General features: G+C 48.7%; 1 protein-coding gene across 1 annotated transcript; it reads right to left on the minus strand.

Annotated features, from left to right (window-relative positions):
• Positions 1 to 303: 303 nt before the first annotated feature.
• LOC137414048 (OCIA domain-containing protein 1-like) lies at positions 304 to 21,520 on the minus strand. The gene is made up of 6 exons (XM_068099510.2): positions 21,121 to 21,520; positions 10,033 to 10,135; positions 9,799 to 9,900; positions 9,442 to 9,568; positions 3,548 to 3,596; positions 304 to 565 (listed from the first exon to the last, which is right to left on the minus strand). The coding sequence occupies exons 1-6, from the start codon at positions 21,178 to 21,180 to the stop codon at positions 560 to 562; spliced, it is 447 nt and encodes a 148-aa protein (XP_067955611.1). The 5' UTR covers positions 21,181 to 21,520; the 3' UTR covers positions 304 to 559.
• Positions 21,521 to 22,246: the final 726 nt, after the last annotated feature.

The following is a 22,246-nucleotide window of genomic DNA, read 5'->3' on the forward strand; positions in this document are numbered from 1 at the left end:
ATATATATATATATATATATATATATATATATATATATATATATATATATATATAACCTGCCCCAGTGACCCTAACCCTAACCTGCCCCAGTGAATTTGACTTGATAAACTGTTGATGAATTAATGTGTTGTGATGTCGTGCAGGATCCTTGTGTAACCTCCTATGTCAATGCTTCTTGTGTATGTATCCTTTTTTCCTTCATTCTTTATCACCATTTATTATTAAATTATTTATTTTATTTTATTAATTATTTATTACATTATTTATTTCCGCAGTTAGATTACAAAAAAAATCATCCCATGTTAAACACTCAATTCTTGTCTTTTATCCACAATTATTAACAGTTAACAAAACAAAGCAGACAATGTCTGCCACATAAGTTCAAATGTATTAATCATGCAGTGTGTTAAAATTTTAGATTTCTGGGAGAGCTGTAATCACATCTTCCTCGGCCATAAAGCTTTCTCATTTACTCAGCACTAACAAAAATGAACATAAAATGTCAAAACATCGCCTCATGTTTCAAGGAACATTTTGTAGTTACATCTCCATTGGATTTCATTCCTGGAAAACAAAGAGACCTTATTATGTGGACATTTCACCAATGTGCATTCAATATACGAGTATTTATTCAAGGATTGGATCAAAAATTGCAATAATTTTTTTTTCTTTTGTATATGTAGTTAAGGCTCGTGGAAGAACAGATCACCTACAGATCATCGTGGATCATTGTGATCATTAATTATATCATCGTGATGCATAATCATCATGATTCATATATATATAATCATATATTCATATATATACATAGTGCCTGTAGAAAGTCTACACCCCCTTTCAAAATTTTCACCTTTTGTTGCCTTATAGCCTGGAATGAAAAATGCGTTAAATCAGACTTTCTCCACCGTTACACATCGTAACCCACAACTTCCAAGTGAAAATCAAATTCTAAGAAATTCAGAAAATTAATTAAAAATACAAAACTATAATATCTTGGTTGGATGTGTGTCCACCCTCCTGAGTTAATACTTGGTGGAATCCCCTTTGACAGCAATTACAGCTGTGAGTCTATTGGGATAGGTCTCTACCAACTTTGCTCACCTTGATTGGGCAATATTTGCCCATTCTTCTGTTCAAAACTGTCAAGCTCAGTCAAGTTGTGTGAGGAGTGTTGATGGACAACAATCTTCAAGTCATGCCACAGATTTTCGATTGGATTTAGGTCGACGCTCAGACTGGACCAGTCAAGGACATTTCTCTTTTAGTTCCTGAGCCACTCCAGTGTAGCTTTGGCTGTGTGCTTCTGGTCGTTGTCATGCTGAAAGGTGAACTTCCATCCCAATTTCAGCTTTTTGTAGAGGGCAGCAGTTTTTGCTCTGGGATTTTTCTGCATTTTCCTCCATCCATTTTCCCTTCTATCCTGACAAGTGCACCAGTCCCTGCTGATGAGAAACATCCCCATAACATGATGCTGCCACCACCATACTTCAGTCGGGATGGTGTTCATTGGTTTGGGTTTGTGTCAAATGTAACATTTTGCATTTAGGCCAAAAAGTTCCATCTTGGTTTCTTCAGACCACAAAACTTTTTGCCACATGGCTTCAGAGTCTAAGGAGTGGATTTTTGCGTACCTCAAGCGGGTCTCAAGGTGGGCTTTTTTGAGTAATGGCTTCATTCTTGCTACCGTACAGGCCAGACTTGTGCAGTGCTTGGGATATTGTTGTCACGTGCACACAGTGACCAGTCTTTGTCATAAAGGCCTGTAGCTCTTTCAAAGTTGCCATTGGCCTCTGGGTGGCCTCTCTGATCAATCTCCTTCTTGCTTGGTCCAGTTTGGAGGGACGGCCTGATCTAGGGTAGGACGACTAGCTTAATGTCACCATACATGAGCCTTGATATCTGTCTAATAAATACAATTCGTCACATGTCTGTCTATCTGTCTGTTTGTTTGTCTATCTGTCTGTTTGTTTGTCTATCTGTCTGTTTGTTTGTCTATCTGTCTGTTTGTTCACGTTTTTTGCAAAGACCGCTGGGCTGACAACCACCAAATTTGGCACACAGACCAAGTCCGACCCGGAAATTGGCCTCAGGGTATTTTCATCCACCACCTCAGCCTTTAAAGAGCCCAAATGACCCCTAAAAATAAATATAGTACAGGGTATAGAAATATTTCAACGGCCTTGAATATCCCTTGGAGTACAGTCAAGGCAATCATTAAGAAGTGGAAGGTGTATGGTACCACCAAGACCCTGCCATTATTTTCACTTTTTAAATGAAGATCCTCTATCCAGTATTGTTGACACAGTTGTCCCCTAATACCGAGCAGGATTTGGTGGTTTTTATCAGGCTTGATGAATTTTGTTCCATGTACTCATGATAATATATATTTTACTGTATGGTTGTGTGTTTAAACTGATGGGGTTCAGCTTGCCGTGCACTTTTATCCTGCCATTGCCAACATGAAATCTGGAATTTAAATGGTCTTCAATACATTCATTTCAGCATTTAGACCAAAGTGGAAATTTCAGAATGGTTAACCATAATTGTTCTGTTGCTGAATACAAATCAGACTCACAGAAATATAAGAAATACAAGAAATATCTTTGGAAGAGAGGTGTCTGGTTTGTACCATTTCCTGTTGGTAAAAGTGAGCAGCAGTGGATATAACGCACATACACATACACACATAAACACACATGGAATGGTAATTTCTCCTTTCACCAATAGATGCAAAAATCTCGTAAAATTTATCTTGTTGCCCCGGAATCAAACAAAATATATATTTACAATGGCCCTCACAGCCCATACACCTCCCACTCCCACGCCTTCCTCCCAAACATGATTACCGGTAATAGTAAATATCATCATTTTAAATTTACCCTGTGCATTGAGAAGCCCCACATATTAACTTCCCATTGGTGTTAAGAAGCACCTAAACCAGATAATATCTGGGAAGTCTGCACAGTCTCTCTCTGGGAAATCTGCCTTAATCTTGGAAATTACCGCATCGTCTTTACAATTGCAGACGTCCATGAAATAAATTACCATGCTTGCCGTTTTCACACGAAATAATCCCACAGGCCTTGCACGGACCCACATTGTCAGGAGTTTTTGCAGTATGGGAAGCAAGATAGCAACATTTTGGGTGAGTTGATTAGAAAGTTCTCCAAACCTTTCGTTATGCAGGGCAGAGCCCTTTCTCTCAGGGTACTTTTCCAAGTATTTTTGGCTAATTTTAGAAGCTTTGTGAGCCATTTTTGGTACCAATAATTTTTTGCCACGCACGATATGTGCTGCTTTCCCCGATGACCGTTGTTTTCCGAACACTTCTTTAATGGCCTTCATTGAGGTTCTCTGCATGTATCGATGCATGTGATATGTACACACATCATGTTAATTGCTGTAAATGTGAGGTGCCCTTACTATGTGGATTTTTATGAATGACCACACAACTGTTCCAAAAACAAAAAAATGTGACCTCAATGAATGACCACATAATTCTACTTAGTACTTCAGCACAAAGTTGTACATTTATGACAATCTCACCTCTTTCTTCTCAATCTTCTCCATGTGTGGGCATGGATGCATCCTCCATCTGAAGAGGAAGAAGCAAATGGCACACTGACTCTAAACTGGTACTTTGCTGGCTGCAGGTTAGCATACTGCAGGTTGCATTTGGTTTTTAATTTAAATTTTGGATCAGCATTTATTATCAGATCATCACTTGTGATTATCTTTAAAGACTTTTGAAATCAAGTGGAAGAAATGCAAGGAAACACACACCAGGATGCCTTCTTTCATCATATGCCAATAACACCATTAACTTTCATCGATTTACCTTCTATGTACATATTTACTAACCCCACCATTACCATTAGATTAACCTAACTGAACATCCTCATCTGTTTCTATAAACTTGCATATCATAATAAGCCCTATGGCGAGATTTTCTCTTGGGTACTGGCAAACATTGGCCTACTCTGTTCAAAAGATAGTGTGGCATTTTTAAAGTCCACAGCATTGGCCTAATCTGCGACCATCATTGCTGGCATAAGTCAGCCTCAGTGGCGTAATGGTTGGAGCATCCACTCTGTGTCTGGGAGGTCGGCGATTCAAATCCCAGCTGGGTAATCCGAAAAACTTTTAAAATGGTACGTGCGGCTTCCTTGCTTGATGCGAAGCATTTGAAAAGGATACAGCACTAACAAACAACCATAGGTTGGTAATAGTAGTGCAGGCATTGATGGGCCGGATGACCTCCTGCATCAAAGTTCCTTGTAAGGGAACTCGTATTATAATCCAAATGACAGGACCAGCTGGCTTTACATCCCGCTCTAATGGACAATGTTTCCAGAGATGCAGTGATTCATGCTCGCGCGGCACCATAAAAAACCACCGTTTAGAGGCCATTTTTCCCCGCAAAGCGGGGGTTGGCCTTTTCGGGGACCGTGGTTGTTGTTGTTTTTTGGTCCCCTTTTGGAAGCAATGTTTTACGGCCGGATGCCCTTCCTGCCGCCAACCCTGTTTGTCGCCTTTTTTTTTTTTTTTTTTTTTTGTATACAAGATCGAGGCTCGTGAAAGAGCTAACATTAATCACACAAAAAGACAAACCGACACACAAAACACAAAAAACAAGGGGAGCGGCAGACAAGATGGGGAGAGAGGGGGAAGGACACAAAAGAGAGGGGGAAGAGGGGGAAGGACACAAACACAACATTTGAGAGCAGGGACATCGGGAGGACTTGGGGGGAGGTGGGAGAGGAATAAAACATATGAACACTGCAAGGACTCTGGGGTGAATTACCGGGGGTAGAAAAGATCAAGGTTTTCGATGGGGGAAGATAAGAGATGGTGGTGAACAGCTGTTTTAAAGACCTGGAGGGAGGAGTGGGATTGAAGGGAGTGGGGGAGTTTGTTCCAGAGGCGGGAGAAAAGGGGAATGAAAGAGTGAAGGTGAGCAGAGAGCCTAGACTTTGGCAGTTTAACCATAAGAGGGTTGCAGGCAGATCTTGTGCGACCTGAAGGAATATTGGGGGGACAGAGCACAGAGAGAGCTGGGGGAGCAAGGCCGGAGAGGAGTCGGTAGAAGACAGAAAGACCACCAACCTGCCTGCGGTGAGTGAGTGAAAGGCCCTCGGTGTTGACTACATCGCAGGAGATTCCAATGATTCTGAAAGCTTTGGCCTCAACAGCGTGAAGCCGAGCAAGGTGTGAGGCAGGAGCACCAGCCCAGAGGGGGGAACAGTATTCCATTGAGCTGCGGATGAAAGCCTTGTATGTGGTGAGGAGCTCAGGTGTGCCAAGGAAGGACTTCGCACGACGGAGGATGCCCAGTCGGCAACTGGCTTTGGAGGCCAGCTTGGAAATGTGGTTTTCCCAAGAAAGATCATGGCAGATAGTGAGACCCAAAAGCTTGAGCGACAGAACTTCTTGGAGAGGATTGTTGAGAAAGTAGATGGGAGGGTTGTCCAGTCGGTCCTTTCGGAGAGACATTGTAAGAGTGTGAGATTTGTCAGGATTGAAAGACATGTTCCACTTGTTTGACCAGTCTGTGATTTTGTCCAGGTCTGCAGAGAGTGAGGAGGCTGCAGACTGCCGATCTGAGGGATGAGGAATGGAGCGACAGAGAGTAGAGTCGTCAGCAAAGAGATAGAGAGGATTTTCAAGAGAGTCAGAGAGATCATTGATGAAGACCAGAAAAAGCACAGGGCCCAGAACACTACCTTGGGGAACTCCAGCCTGAACAGGAAGAGGAGATGAGAGAAACCCATTCAGGGCCACACGTTGACTACGACCAGAGAGGAAGTCCGCCAGCCATGCGTGGAGATTTCCATGGATACCAAAGGAGGAGAGTTTGGTGAGCAGAGCAGGGTGCCAGACCGTATCGAAGGCACGTGAAATGTCAAGGGAGACAGCTCTAATTTCCTGTTTGGCGTTGAGGACCTCCATCCATTGTTGAGAAAGCAGAAGCAGCATGTCCAGAGTAGAGTGACCAGGTCTGAAACCAAATTGATGATCAGAGATCAAGCCATTGGAGAAGAGGAAAGATTTAATATCTGAAGCAATGATGGATTCCATGACTTTGCTGATAATTGGGAGAAGGCTGATTGGTCTGTAGTTGCTGGGATCTGTTTTTGCACCTTTTTTGTGCAAACCGGTGATGTTGGCTGATTTCCAAGCAGATGGCAGATGACCTTGAGCAAAAGAGAGGGTGAAGAGAACAGAAAGAGGGAGTGAAAGAGCAGAAGAACATGATTTTAGGACCCGTGGGCTGATGCCGTCAGGACCAGTTGCAGAATCAGAGTCGAGGGTTGACAGAAACTTTTCCACCTTGTCAGGAGGAAAGGACACAGAGTCCAGGAGCAGCTGGGTACGACTGGGTACGGTGGGTACAGAGAGGGATGGGTTTGGGACACAAGATTTAGAGGCAAACACAGAGTTGAGGCATTCAGCTTTTTCACGTGCGGAGTCAGCCGTTTGAGGTGAGGGAGGGGATGGAGGGGGAACAAACACCAGAAACAGATTTGACCAGACGCCACCAGGATTTGGAAGAGGGACACAGATAAGAGAGTTCGGTCTTGAGAATGGTGAGATATTGTTTCCTGGCTCTCCTGAGGGTGGACACACACTTGTTTCGGGCTTTGTGAAAGGAAATGAGATTTCCTTCCGTTGGATTTGCTTTCCAGGAGACGAAAGCAAGTTGTTTCAGGGCAACAGCCTCACCACAAGATTCCGTGTACCATGGACGGGAGGAAGGGTATGACAACTGAAGACGAGATGGTATAAATCTGTGCATGAGAGAGAGCAATTTACTTTGAAAGAATTCCCAGGATGAGTTGATGTCAGAGGCGGTAGAGATGGGAGACCAGTCCAGATGATTGATGGCTGCTTGAAGACCGTGCCAGTTGGCCTGAGTGAAATGCCAGACTCGTCGACGCTGAGGAGGCTCTCTGAGAATGGTCAGAGAGATGTCCACTTTGACAAGCACATGATCAGATGAGCCGATTGGAGCAGAAGAAGAGCAGCAGACATTTTCAGGGAAGATTGTCATAACCAAATCCAGAAGAGAAGATGCTCCGTTGACTGAGATCCGGGTCGGGAAATTGACAGATTGTGTCAGTCCCAGTGAGTCGCAGAAGTCCTTTGCTGAAGAGCCATGGCTGGTGAGAGAGGTACCCACCCCCAGCCAACTGGCATGGTGACAATTGAAATCACCACATATGAGGAAGAGAGAGTTGGGATGGGTAGATAGAAGTTGGTCCATATTATCAGACAGTGAGATGTAGATGGAGTCATCGCTGTTTGGTGGACGGTACAACACACGTATGAACAAAAGGTGGGAGCGAAGGGGAAGCCGTAGCCAAAGGTATTCCTGGGGGTGAGGTGGAGAGAGGGCAGTGGAGGGCGAGTGAGGAAGAGAGTTTTTTATAAAGATAGCAACCCCACCTCCAGGACGAGGCTCAGGTCTATCATACCGGAGGAGGGAGTAACCTGGGAGAAATACCAAGGCATCAGAGACATCATGAAGGAGGAAAGTTTCTGTTAAGCAGATCACATCTGGTTTGTCAGAAGCAACCTGTATGGAGAGGTCAGTCAAGTTTGAGCGAAGGCCCCGGATGTTTGAGGTCCATACCGTTAATGAAGAGGAAGGGGGAGCATCGGGTCCAGAACAGGGGGGGGGGGAGGGGTAGGGTAAGATGTGGAAGAGGAGGAAGAGGTAGGGAGAGCTGTTGAAGGTGTGTCAGAGATTTCAGAGATTTCAGAATAGCTTGGAGAAAGGGAAGAATGGGGCGGACAAAAGGTTTGATGGAGATTGGGTGAGGCACAGTGAGGTGTTATTTGAGGAGGGGGAAGAGCGAGGCAGAAGGTTTGGGGAGATTTATTTGATTTTTACGATAAACAGGGAATTACCAGTGTACTGGTACTCAAATTTGCCGACCTCGGAAGGATGACAGGCTGAGTCAACCCCCCTGGCGTTAATTCAGCGATCGACCGGGATTCGAACCCAGGATCCTTGGATCCTAAGCCGGCACCCTAGCCGCTAGCCCAACAACTAGAGCGAAGTCGATGGCGTGCAATCACAGATCCCCATGCTTCCCACCGAAGGCAAAGTTGAAAGATGGCTAAAGGTTTCACCAGGAATGACCCAATATAAAATTGAGAGTTTTCACCCCCTGTGACCCTAAAATCCCCACCCTCTGGGGCATTGAACCGGGGGATCAAATAAAAAAAAACCGTTACATATTTCATATGCCTCATAATTGCATATACATAGTTTTATGACCTATGACCTTGCCACCGAAAGAGGACAAAGGTTATGTTGACACCCCTGTCTGTCTATCTGTGAGCAGTATATCTCATATTTGTGGACGGAATCAGACGAAACTTGGTGGGCAGTTTGGGTGTGTGACAAGGAAAGCATTGATTACATTTTGGTGAAGATCCAGATCCGGATCCAAGCATTTTAAAGTGATTCTTCACCATTGAGTGATGGGACCAAAATGGTATATAACACCGAATCTCAAAAATTAACAGATAGATTTGGAGAAAACTTGCTGGACAGGTTTTGTGTGAACAAGGACGAATTAATTCGATTTTGGTGAACATCCAGATCGAGATTCGGATCAGGATAGGAGAGTTTTTGTGATTTTCTCATTGATTTTTGGTCAAAACGATATATAGCATGAAGTTTGGGATGGATTATGATAAAACCAGGCGGATGAGTTGGGTCGGTAACAAGAACAAGCCGACTAGATTCTGGTTAAGAACGGATGCAGATCCGGCCAACAGCGAGATACAAAACGTATTTCCGTCATTTCCGTGCAAGGATAGCATCATTTTCTGGCCCTGCCCAGAGGGAGGGGCTGAAAATGATACTGCTCTCACACTTTTGTGCCATGTGGTGATTATAACTACTGAGTTTGGTGAATTTCTGCACAACCGTTTAGGATGAGCTAGTGTGACGGACGGACAGACAGACAGATGAAGCCGATTACATCATCTTCCTCTTCCTCCCATTTTCTTTCAGAAAGGGTGGGGATAACTGGAAAGCCTCAGACCTAAAACGCTACAAACTGAGCTTTATTGCTGTGTCCTTCAGCCTACATCACCCGTTCGTTCTTCCATGGAGCTCTCTCTAAAAATGGTGCCGATAAAGCAACACCGCCCTCATTCCCATAATGCAGTAACAAATTAAATTCAGGTGTAGGTTTTGTACTTGCATTCTGTTGCTTAATAACAGTGAAACCCCACATTTAAATTTTAACATTTGGCCATGGTGCAGCTTGCCTTGCTCTCTTTTCTTAATAAATGGGATTTCAAGAATGATGCTTCCAACATATGGGAATGGCCTGCAACCTACAAATGCTGTACCTTCTGCTGTAACAATGACTATCCCAAAACAGGCCCAACAAAAGCAGTAAGTGTGTGCTAGTACTCACAGAGGGTAAGGCATTTTGCCCTCACGTATGGCTTTACCCACTTCGGAATTCTTCAGATTTTTCAGCTTTTCCATACAGTTTCTCCGATATGAGAAGCGACCAACAATGAAACCTAGGATGCTTGCAGCTGTGGGCAGACACACCCATGAGAACGAAACACACCCAGATGACAGGCACGTGTTGGTACATGTTGCTACAAGAACCTGTGCTCAAATGGTTTGAAGTGTCTTTGCGAAATGTGTTCTGTGTGCCCATCTTTAACACAATATGGATTGCAATAACACGATATGTAGGCCAAGTTTCTGCTGTAGGCTTGCGCAAGTGTATTTGCATAGAGAAGGATAGACGGGTAGTTACCAGCAAGCTTAGGAACTCGACCCCAACGACCAGAGCCCTTCAGAACATCACGGCTGATTAGTACGTTGGTGATGCCTGCACTGATGGCTGCCAGGGGAAGAGCTGTAAAGGGAAGATGTCCAAAACATTTGTGATTCCCATGTCATGAAACGTAATATAGTGCCTTTTATTTCATTTTGCAAACACATTTGAAAGCACGTCAGAAACTGATTTAATTATTACGGAGAACCTCACCGCGGAACAGCAAGCTCTCGTAGTTGCATTCCTTCATGACACGTCTTTCCTCCTCTGTGAATCGGAATGGTGGCCGATACGGCGGGCCACGTGGTGGCCAATGCTGTTAAGCACAAAGTAATTGTTAACCATGTGGGTGGATGGAATGAATGAAAAAAACAAAACATTGAGAGCATAGCAAAGTTAGTTATTGATGGCAGTTGTAGATTAATGGCAGTTGATAGAAAAGTTAGTTGGTGAGGGCAGTTGTATATTAATGGCAGTTGATAGAAAAGTTAGTTATTGATGGCAGTTGTCGATTAATGGCAGTTGATAGAAAAGTTAGTTGTTGAGGGCAGTTGTAGATTAATGGCAGTTGATAGAAAAGTTAGTTGGTGAGGGCAGTTGTATATTAATGGCAGTTGATAGAAAAGTTAGTTATTGAGGGCAGTTGTAGATTAATGGCAGTTGATAGAAAAGTTAGTTGTTGAGGGCAGTTGTATATTAATGGCAGTTGATAGAAAAGTTAGTTATTGATGGCAGTTGTCGATTAATGGCAGTTGATAGAAAAGTTAGTTGGTGAGGGCAGTTGTAGATTAATGGCAGTTGATAGAAAAGTTAGTTATTGATGGCAGTTGTAGATTAATGGCAGTTGATAGAAAAGTTAGTTGGTGAGGGCAGTTGTAGATTAATGGCAGTTGATAGAAAAGTTAGTTGTTGAGGGCAGTTGTAGACTAATGGCAGTTGATAGAAAAGTTAGTTATTGAGGGCAGTTGTAGATTAATGGCAGTTGATAGAAAAGTTAGTTGTTGAGGGCAGTTGTAGATTAATGGCAGTTGATAGAAAAGTTAGTTGGTGAGGGCAGTTGTATATTAATGGCAGTTGATAGAAAAGTTAGTTATTGAGGGCAGTTGTAGATTAATGGCAGTTGATAGAAAAGGTAGTTGTTGAGGGCAGTTGTAGATTAATGGCAGTTGATGGAAAAGTTAGTTATTGATGGCAGTTGATAGAAAAGTTAGTTATTGATGGCAGTTGTAGATTAATAGCAGTTGATAGAAAAGTTAGTTATTGATGGCAGTTGTAGATTAATAGCAGTTGATAGAAAAGTTAGTTGTTGATGGCACTTGTAGATTAATGGCAGTTGATAGAAAAGTTAGTTGTTGAGGGCAGTTGTAAGTTATGGACATTTTTCTCAGGGAGGCCATTAAGCCAACTATCCGTACCACCTGCAATGTGGATACCTTTATTTAAAATCCTATTTGTCTTTTACCCCAGGGAGTGTTGGACATTCCCAATCTATAATCAACTTGGTTATTAACGATCAGGTCAGATTTTTTCTCTCTTTGATTTTGTCCATCTATGTGTGTTTTGTCCATCTATCTGTCTAGCTGTCTCTACTGACCCTTGTTCTTATGATGTTTGTGCTTTATTGCATCGTATCGAGGACTGGCATAATACCTTAGACTTAGAGGTAAGCGCACTCGCATCTGAGCTGTGTAACCTGGGTTTGAATCTCGTCCTAGGTATAACTGTCACCCAGGTGTTTTGCAGGTAAGCCAATTCATTTATTGCATGTGCTGTCCCTTGGATGGGATGCTCAACCGGGTGTCCCATCTGCCGACATTAATTGGTGGACGTTGGCAATCCCACAGTGTTCTTCGTGAATAGCAGTTGAGTTATGACCCGCACGCTAAACAAGTTCCAAATTTCTGCACCCTCAGTGGAATATCCTACGTGGGAGTGGCGAACCATCCAGGATTAGTGATAAAACAGGAAGAGGTGTACAAACAAACAAACATCTCGTCTCCTTTCACAGTTTATATTGTGGAAGATCTGCCAAGGCTTCCTTGCTTGAACAAGAATGGTAAACAAATTTGAAATCTTGTGACTTGTTAAAAATGAAAATGGATCAGAAGACTTGAATATGAGGTTAATATATATATATATATATTGCTGCTAATCCAGCAATGGATTTATCATCATTTAGGAACACCTTTCTTATGTAACACATATTTTGCAAAGTTAAGCAAACACCCAAGCTTGCCATATGTGGTGCTTAACAGCACCTGACTTTAACAACCAGTTGACTTTGTCAGTAATTTGAAACAATGTTTTTTAAAGAAAATCTTTAAGGTAATGTCCATATTCTGCACGGTTCATTTCACCATGCACTGATTCCACTCTATGAGGAGAATGGAAAATTAAGTGCCAATATTAGAGTTTGTCAGAATTTGAAGTTGCACTTCCCAGAATGCATTTATTTGATCATATTTGTTCTTCATCTCACTATAATTCACCAAATGTCCGTCCGTCTGTTCGAAGGTACCGTAAAAACTGCTGAACCGATCGCAAAGATATTTTTGGTGGGTAATCCTGGGACCCCTGGTAGTAAAATAGGCTATTTAGTTTTCCCAATTTCAGCTTTGGTCTTCAGCATTCTCAGGTTTGGACTCCCGCTTAACGTTCATTGTGACGATGTTCTCATTGTGACGATCTTACTATAATTCACCAAATGTCCGTCTGTCTGTTCGAAGGTACCGTAAAAACTGCTGAACCGATCGCAAAGATATTTTGGGTGGGTAATCCTGGGATCCCCAGGAGTAAAATAGGCTATTTAGTTTTCCCAATTTCAGCTTTGGTCTCCAGCATTTTCAGGTTTGGACTCCCGCATAACATTCGCGTTCGCTTAACGTTCATTGCGACGATGTTATCATTGTGACGATGTTGTGACGATGTATGTGTTCACGGTAGTGTTTGACGTGACGGTGTGAACGTAATTTCGTAATGTTTTTCGTTTCGTAATCCTTTAATGAACGTTTAATGTTTAATGAACGTTTAATGCCCTTCGATGTCCGGGGCCGCACGCGCGCTACACTGGACGGGCCAGCGTGTACCTTGCCCTTCGCCGTCAGGCTCTGGTAAACCGCTGAGCCTCATCCGTGATGGGGACTGGGGCTTGAGACAGTGTCCCACGAACAAGGAATTCCCAGTAAGTGCGAGTCATCAGCTCGCGTTGATTAAGTCCCTGCCCTTTGTACACAATGCCCGTCACTACTACCGATCGGACGGTTTGATGAGACCTTCAGATCAGCCCCTGCACGGGCCGTTCTCGGGTCGTGCCGGTGCACCGTCTGAGCGAACTTGACTGTCTAGAGGAAGTAAAAGTCGTAACAAGGTTTCCGTCGGTGAATCTGCGGAAGGATCATTATCGGGACAACATGAGAGCGAGCGAGACGCGAGACGTATGTGGTACGTGATCGTCCATGTACTGTTTAGCCATGTACTGTTTAGATTTTGATGATTTGCGTGTGATATGATTCAACGGATGTTTATATGAATCGTTCAAAAAAAAAAAGCCTTCAATTTCTGATATTTACCTTTTCATTTGGGCTTCCCCAAATGCACCGCTTCCAATGCAAATGCACAGCGGGTACTGTTGCTAGTTTCTGAAATGTTTGGTCTGCATTCTGAAAGGCAATAATGCTGTGCAGGGAGGGTGCAAGTGGGCAACCGATAGCAAGGTGGGGCGGAAGGGGTAGGCAGCCAGTGGCAGTGGGGGTGGGGGGGGGGGGTTGTAATAGCATTGCTGGGAAGCAATGGTGGGTTATGGAAAGAAAATTAAACATACCAAGTACCTTTTCTGTGCAAAATTCAAAAGAAGGGTTTTATCAACGGAATGTTGACCAAGACTTGGAAATTATGGAAAACAAAATAATGCTTAAGTTTCAGGCATTCACTCTTCATTGGAGCAAGAGGATGAAGTAGTGGCTGAATATTCCTAGGAGGATAGTTTATGGATCTAAAGAGATGGTGTTAACTTTGTACAATAATTTGGTGAAGCCTGACCGAGATTATGGTATCCAGTTGGGTCATTGTCGCTGAGAATGGACATTACTGCCATAGAAGGGGTTCAGTATAGAGCAACTACATTGGGCCCAGGGTTAGGTAGGCTAAGTTATAAGGAGCGGCTGACACCTTTTACATAAGAACAGAGATGATTATGAGTGGCCAGATTTAAGCGTTTAAGATAATGAAAAGTATCATACTAAAATCCGCAACTTGGTGTCTGTCTGTCTGTTTGACCACGATACATTCAGTAGTTACTTATCCAATCTCAACCAAACTTGATAGGAGGACTAAGGGTCACACGATCATTTGCTCCCCTCCCCAAGGGGGTTTTCCGCCCGTGAATTCCATGTTGAAGTGTATTGATAGCATATTGTGGCATTTTTCCAAGGCCGCTTCTAATAATGAAAGTAATTTGAACGGCACTCGGAAGAGCGCATACCTCTGCCAGGCTTAACAAATTATGTTTTGTATCCCACTGATAGGCCAGATCTAGATTCGGACCTGAACCTGAAACAAGAACATCAGCTTGTTCTTGTCACCTATCCAACCTGTCCACCTGGTTTCGACCGAATCCGTCCACAACATTTTTGAGATATCGTGCCACAGTGCATTCAGAAAGTATTCAGACCCCTTCACTTTTTTCACATTTTGTTATGTTGCAGCCTTATGCTGAAATCGTTTAAATTCATTCTTTCCCTCATCAATCTACACTCAATACCCCATAATGACAAAGAGGAAACAGGATTTTAGAAAGTTTTGCAAGTTTATTAAAAAGAAAAAACTGAAATATCACATTTACATAAGTATTCAGACCCTTTGCTATGACACTTGAAATTTAGCTCAGGTGCCTCCCATTTCTCGATCATTTTTGAGATGTTTGTACACCTTGATTGGAGTCCACCTGTGGTAAATTCAATGATTGGACATGATTTGGAAAGGCACACACCTGTCTATAAAAGGTCTCACAGCTGACAATACATATCAGAGCAAATACCAAGCCATGAGGTCGAGGGAACTGCCTGCAGAGCTCAGAGACAGGATTGTGTCGAGGCACAGATCTGGGGAAGCCTACAAAAAAATCTCTGCTGCATTGAAGGTTCCCAAGAGTACAGTGGCCTCCATAATTCTTAAATGGAAGAAGTTTGGAACAACCAGGACTCTTCCTCGAGCTGGCCGTCCGGCCATACTGAGCAATCGGGGGAGAAGGGCCTTGGTAAGAGAGGTGACCAAGAACCCGATGGTCACTGGCTGAGCTCCAGAGATCCTGTGTGGAGATGGGAGAAACTTCCAGAAGGACAACCATCACTGCAACACTCCACCGATCTGGGCTTTATGGCAGAGTGGCCAGACGGAAGCCTCTCCTCAGTGAAAGACACATGAAGTGAAAGACACACATGTAGCGGTTCCCGCTGGATGTACACAATCGCCTTGCACCTGCCAGGACGCGATCGCCATGCCGGGCTCGTCCGGACGGGCCCAGACGCGCCTCTCCTGGGCATGCCCGGACTCGCTGTTCCCGGGCACGCCCGAACCTCCCGGGCACGCCCGGTCTCGTCTTTCCCGGGCATGCCCGCTCTCGCCTTTCCAGGGCTCGCCCAGAGCGCCCGGGCACGCCCAGCCTCGACTTGCCAGGCCGCGTCCAGGACGCCCGGGCATGTCCAGACTCGCCTTTCCAGGGCACGCCCAGAGCGTCCGGGCATGCCCGCTCTCGCCTTTCCAGGGCTCGCCCAAAGCGCTCGGGCACGCCCAGCCTCGACTTGCCAGGCTGCGTCCAGGACGCCCGGGCATGTCCAGACTCGCCTTTCCAAGACTCGCCCTTGACACCCGGGCATGCCCGGTCTCGGTTTTCCCGGGCAAACACCCCGGCATAAATGTGTATATATATTGCTGCCCGATAAACGGGCTTTTCAGAGTACCTGAGCTGTTTTGTTTCAATAAAGCAACTCGGACGAATTCCGTCTTTGGTCGCGTCAATTCTTTCGACTCGCGTTGGAGCGCAGCTCCTTCACTGGTGACCTACCGACATGGACACGGCAGTGACTCTTAAACTGCCTACCTTCTGGGAGGCTCACGCGGCTGTTTGGTTCGCCCAGACGGACTCCCAGTTCGCCCTGCGAGGCATCACCGCGGACGACACCCGCTTCCACCATGTCGTGGCAGCGCTCGGTTCCGCCACCGCGGCCCGCGCCCTGAGCCTCCTCGAGCACCCGCCGGCTGCTGACAAGTATGACGTGCTGAAGACGCTCCTCCTCGACGCTTTCGCCCTCTCACCGGCGGCACGCGCACGGCGCCTGCTCGACCTGCCCGAGCTCGGCGACATGCGCCCGTCCGAGCGCATGGACTATATGCTCTCGTTGCTCGGTGAGCACTCTCCGGATTTTCTGTTCCGCGAGCTGTTCCTTCGCCAGCTGCCTCACCCAGTACGCCTCGCCCTGGCTGGCACGTCACTCACCGATCCCCGCGCCCTCGCCAGGGAAGCCGATAAGATCTCCTCGGCGGGCCAGCACATCGGCGCGGCTACCTGGAGCCTGCCGCCGTCTGAGGCGACGCCCGAGCGCCCTGCGCGGTTGGAGGCCGAACTGCCGGTGCAACTGGCGGCCGCCACGCCGACCGCTTCCGACACGACGGCCGGGGCCTCCACCTGACCAGGCGTGGTGTTATTACCACGCCAGGTTCGGACACAAGGCTCGGACGTGCCGACCCCCATGCACTTTCGGGAAGTCGGGAAACGGCCGGGCCGGCGTTCATTCCCAGCCATGAGCGCCGGCCACTCGGGCAACTTGCTTTTTATTGGGGCCAAAGCGTCCGGGCAGCGTTTCCTTTGACACCGGCGCCCAACTGAGCGTCATACCCGCCTCCGAGCAGGACAGGCGGGACGCCGTTTGCGGCCCCTCTTTGGTCGCTGCTAATGGCTCGGCCATACGCACTTTCGGCCCGCGCGACGTCACCCTCTGCTTCGGCAGCCAGCGCTTTCAGTGGACCTTTGTGACCACCTGCGTCCCCATGGCTTTGCTGGGCGCCGACTTCCTCTGCACGCACGGGCTGCTTGTCGACGTCAAACGACGTCGCCTTGTCAACGCCGAGACCTTCAGCTCCCTGGCGTGCACGATGAGCAGCTCCGTGCCGACCGAACTGGCGTGCGCCCTCCCGACGGCGAACGAGTTCGCTCGCCCGCTCGCGGAATTCCCGGCCCTCACGCGGCCAACGTTTTCGGTCGTCGCAGTGCGGCATGGGATTGAGCACCACATACCCACTACGGGCTCGCCAGTCTACGCCAGGACCCGCCGCCTCGACCCGACCAAGCTCGCCGTAGCAAAGGCCGAGTTCGACGCGTTGGAGCACCTCGGCATCGTGCGGCGCTCCGATAGCGCGTGGGCCTCACCGCTGCACATCGTGCCAAAGCCGGGGGGCGGATGGCGCCCGTGTGGCGACTACCACCGCCTCAACGACGCTCCCACCCCCGACAGGTACCCGATCCCGCACATCCAGGACTTTTCCGCCCGTTTGGCGGGACGGGTCATATTTCCAAAATTGACCTGATACGGGGATACCACGAGGTACCTGTCCGGGCGGCCGACGTCCCGAAGACGGCCGTCATCACGCCGTTCGGCCTGTTCGAATTTTTGAGGATGCCGTTTGGCCTCAAGAACGCGGCCCAGGCGTTCCAGCGCTTAATGGACGGCGTGCTGCGCGACCTGCCATTTCTTTTCGTCTATCTGGACGACATCCTCGTCGCCAGCACGTCCCGCGCCGAGCACCTCCTCCACCTCCGAACACTGTTCGGTCGCCTCAGCGAGCACGGCTTAATTGTCAACCCGGCCAAATGCCACTTCGGCACGACGACCGTTGACTTTTTGGGCCACCGCATCACCAAGACCGGGGCCGTGCCGCTGCCGACCAAGGTCGAGGCCATCACCACGTTCCCGCGTCCCCGTTCCATCAAGGCCCTACAAGAGTTCCTCGGCATGGTGAATTTTTATCACCGATTCGTGCCCCGCGCTGCTCAGCTCATGCGGCCCCTTTACGAGGCCCTCCGGGGCAAGCCGGCCAAGCATGACATCGTTTGGTCCACGGCCATGGACGCGGCCTTCGCGAGCGCAAAACGGGCCCTCGCCGACGCAACGCTGCTGGCTCACCCGGTGCTCAACGCGCCCATCGCCCTCACTACGGACGCCTCCAACTACGCGGTGGGCGCCGTCCATGAACAATGGGTGGACGGGGTTTGGCAGCCACTCGCTTTTTTCAGCCGGCAACTCCGGCCGAACAAGTTAAAATACAGCACGTTCGACCGCGAGCTGCTCGGTCTATTCCTGGCCGTTCGCCATTTCCGACACCTCCTGGAGGGCCGCCCGTTCACGGCTTTCGTCGACCACAAGCCGTTGGTCTACGCAATGGCCAAAGTCACGGAGCCGTGGTCGGCCCGCCAGCAGCGCCACCTCTCCGCCATGTCGGAATTCACCACGGACATCCGGCACGTCGCCGGCAAAGACAACGCCGTGGCCGACTGTCTTTCTCGGGCCAGCGCGAACGCGGTCCACCTCGGCGTGGACTTCGCGCTCATGGCGGCCGACCAGACCACCGACACCTCGGTGCAGGCCCTCCGGGCGGCGGACACGGGCCTCCGCCTGGCCGACATCCCCTTCGCGGGCACCGTCCTGCTCCGCGACGTCTCCCAGGGCCAGCCTCGCCCCATCGTGCCCGTTTCCTGGCAGCGCCGCATCTTCGCCTCCATCCACGGCCTTTCTCACCCGGGCCGGAAAGCTTCTCAGAAGCTGGTGTCGGCGCGTTTCGTCTGGCACGGCCTTCTACGGAACGTCCGCGACTGGGCCAACGCCTGCACGGCCTGCCAGCGTGCCAAGGTCCACCGCCACACCCAGGCCCCGCTAGCACCTTTCACCGTGCCTGCACGGCGTTTCGACCAGGTCCACGTGGACCTGGTGGGTCCCCTGCCCCCATTGCGGGGGTTCACCCACCTGCTCACCATGGTGGACAGGACCACCAGGTGGCCGGAGGCCGTGTCCCTCAACTCCACCACCACCGCCGACGTGGCGCAGGCATTCATCGCCACCTGGGTCGCGCGCTTCGGCGCACTGGCGGACATCTCGTCCGACCGCGGCCCACAGTTCACGTCCGAACTTTGGGGCGCGGTCGCCCGCTCGTTGGGGGTCACGCTGCACCGCACCACGGCCTACCACCCCCAAGCCAACGGGTTGTGCGAGCGGTTTCACCGCTCCATGAAGGCCGCACTCATGGCCGGCCTTCAGGACGACGGTTGGGCCGACCGGCTGCCGTGGGTCCTTTTGGGCCTCCGCACGGCCCCCAAGGAGGACCTCCGGGCGTCTGCCGCCGAGCTCGTCTACGGCCAGCCGCTCCGCGTCCCGGGCGAGTTCGTGCCCGACGCTACCAGTCCCTGGTCCGCCGCACACCAGCGCTCGGACCTCCAGGAGGCCGCCCGACGATTTGCCCCCGTGCCAACGTCCCGCCATGGTGGCCCCCAGTCCTACGTCCCCCCGGCGCTTCGCACAGCGGAGTTCGTCTTTGTGCGTCATGAGACTCATGACGCGCGCCGGGGGCCACTCCGGCCGCCGTACGACGGGCCCTTCCGGGTCCTGCGACGGGGCGACAAGTCCTTAGTTGTCGACTTCGGCGGCCGGTCGGACCGGATCTCTGTGGACCGCCTCAAACCGGCGCACGTGGACGTCGGCCGACCACCAATGTTGGCCCTTCCTCCGCGGCGAGGCCGCCCCCCGTCCACCCCGCTCGACCACCCACCACCACATCGGACCCCCCCCCCCCCCCACCACCCTCCAGGGGTCGCTTCGGCCGGGTCATCCGGACCCCCCTTAAATTGACCCTGCCGGTGCAGGTCGATTCTGCAGGGGCGTGTGTAGCGGTTCCCGCTGGATGTACACAATCGCCTTGCACCTGCCAGGACGCGGCCAGGGCGCGATCGCCATGCCGGGCTCGTCCGGACGGGCCCAGACGCGCCTCTCCTGGGCATGCCCGGAGTCGCTGTTCCCGGGCACGCCCGAACCTCCCGGGCACGCCCGGTCTCGTCTTTCCCGGGCATGCCCGCTCTCGCCTTTCCAGGGCTCGCCCAGAGCGCCCGGGCACGCCCAGCCTCGACTTGCCAGGCCGCGTCCAGGACGCCCGGGCATGTCCAGACTCGCCTTTCCAGGGCTCGCCCAGAGCGTCCGGGCATGCCCGCTCTCGCCTTTCCAGGGCTCGCCCAGAGCGCTCGGGCACGCCCAGCCTCGACTTGCCAGGCCGCGTCCAGGACGCTCGGGCATGTCCAGACTCGCCTTTCCAGGACTCGCCCTTGACACCCGGGCATGCCCGGTCTCGGTTTTCCCGGGCAAACGCCCCAGCATAAATGTGTATATATATTGCTGCCCGATAAACGGGCTTTTCAGAGTACCTGAGCTGTTTTGTTTCAATAAAGCAACTCGGACGAATTCCGTCTTTGGTCGCGTCAATTCTTTCGACTCGCGTTGGAGCGCAGCTCCTTCACACACGTGGTTTTCTGTTAGACACGCATTCCTTGCTTTGAGACATGTTATGATGCGTATGTCGAGTGTCCTCGTCCTTTGTCGAGGTTTCATTGTGTATATCAACAAAGAAGCCACCCAAGGTCACCGGCTCATCAGGTTGAATCCGGTGCGTTCGTGCAACCCAAGCGCTTCGTCGCCAATGATACAAACGGCTATTCACTACTTCCATAGTGGCCATGACACACAGAGATTATTGAATATATTAACAAAAGCAAATTCCTCTCTCTCCAGATGGGCTTGTGTGGAGCACAGCCAGGACCATAATCGGTGAACTAAGGAGTTTATAGTACAGTATTTGTAACCCTACTGTACCAACTCTCCCAAAGATTGCATCACGCATGCGCACTGCGAAATCTCTCAAGATCGCAGTGACATTATAAAAGTAGGAACTTCGCAGCAGCATCGTGAACTTTATGGGGAACATTAGGTAACACAGGTGAGGCTGTCCCGGTCAAGTCGCCATTTTGGAGCATGGGATGTAGCAGGGGAAGAGGGCGTGGGTGGGAGAAACACGGACGCATTTGGAACTTCGATCCAGATCATTTTGATTGAATAAATCGAGAGGGGATTCGTGCTATATCGAGAACGATTCACCTGTGATGTGCCAAAAAGGTATACTTTATAAAACTGTAGTCTGTAGTATGACACCAGGTGTCATTGCAAACGCGGGTAAAAGCGAGCCGGATCTGCCGCACAGCCGCAAGGTTACCTGATCTCCCGTCTTTTGGCCACCTTCCATCGGGGCTTCCTTCTCTTGTTCTTTGCTCATTCCTCTCCCGGTGTGTTCCTCCGTCTCTCTCCCCAGATTCCTGGTGTGCGCACCACTCACCGCAGAGCACTCCCTCGGCGTGTGCAGCACATTCAATAGGTGGAGCCGAGCGTTGTTTACTTTTTATTACATCCTGTGTCCCATAAAAAGTTACACTGTTTAAAACGAGTATAACCGTTTCGGCTTTTGCACCTGCGATTGTGAGGTAGGCGTCGTCGGAAAATAGCACCTCGTAAAGTTTTGTAATCTGGGAAAGTAAAACTAACTTTTCATGTGACATCCCGTAGTTAGTTATAAGTCGCTCCTTTTGTCCAAACTCTGGAGGCACACCTTCAGTGCTGCCCATGTCGAGTCGTGCATTGTATTTACAACTCGCAGGTGTACCCGGCTTTGCCAGGTGATATATTAATCGTGTTGGTACTTCAAAGAAATCCATTTGTTACTTGGCAAAAAAAAAAATTTTTTTGACAAGTATGTTGATCACTCCGGTGTGTGTGTGTGTGTGTGTGTGTGTGTGTGTGTGTGTGTGTGTGTGTGTGTGTTTGTGTGTGTATGTGTTTGTTTGTTTGCATGTGTGTTTGTTTGTGTGTGTGTGTTTTTGTGTGTTTTTTGTGTTTGTTTGTGTGTGTGTGTTTGTTTGTTTGTGTGGGTTTGTTTGTGTGGGTTTGTTTGTGTGTGTGTTTGTTTGTGTTTGTGTGTTTGTTTGTGTTTGTGTGTTTGTTTGTGTGTGTGTTTGTTTGTTTGTGTGTTTGTGTGTGTGTGTGTGTGTATTTGTGTGTGTGTGTGTGTTTTTGTGTTTGTTTGTGTGTGTGTGTGTGTGTGTATTTGTGTGTTTGTTTGTGTGTGTGTTTGTTTTGTGTGTGTGTGTGTGTGTGTGTGTGTGTGTATTTGTGTGTGTGTGTGTGTGTGTGTGTGTGTGTGTGTGTGTTTTTTTTTGTGTTTGTTTGTGTGTGTGTGTGTGTGTGTGTATTTGTTTGTGTGTGTGTTTGTGTTTGTTTTGTGTGTGTGTGTGTGTTTGTTTGTTTTGTTTGTGTGTGTGTGTTTGTTTGTTTGTTTGTTTGTGTTT

This window comes from Myxine glutinosa, chromosome 7 (assembly GCF_964187855.1).
Source record: "Myxine glutinosa chromosome 7, kmMyxGlut1.1, whole genome shotgun sequence".
Lineage (NCBI taxonomy): Eukaryota > Metazoa > Chordata > Myxini > Myxiniformes > Myxinidae > Myxine > Myxine glutinosa.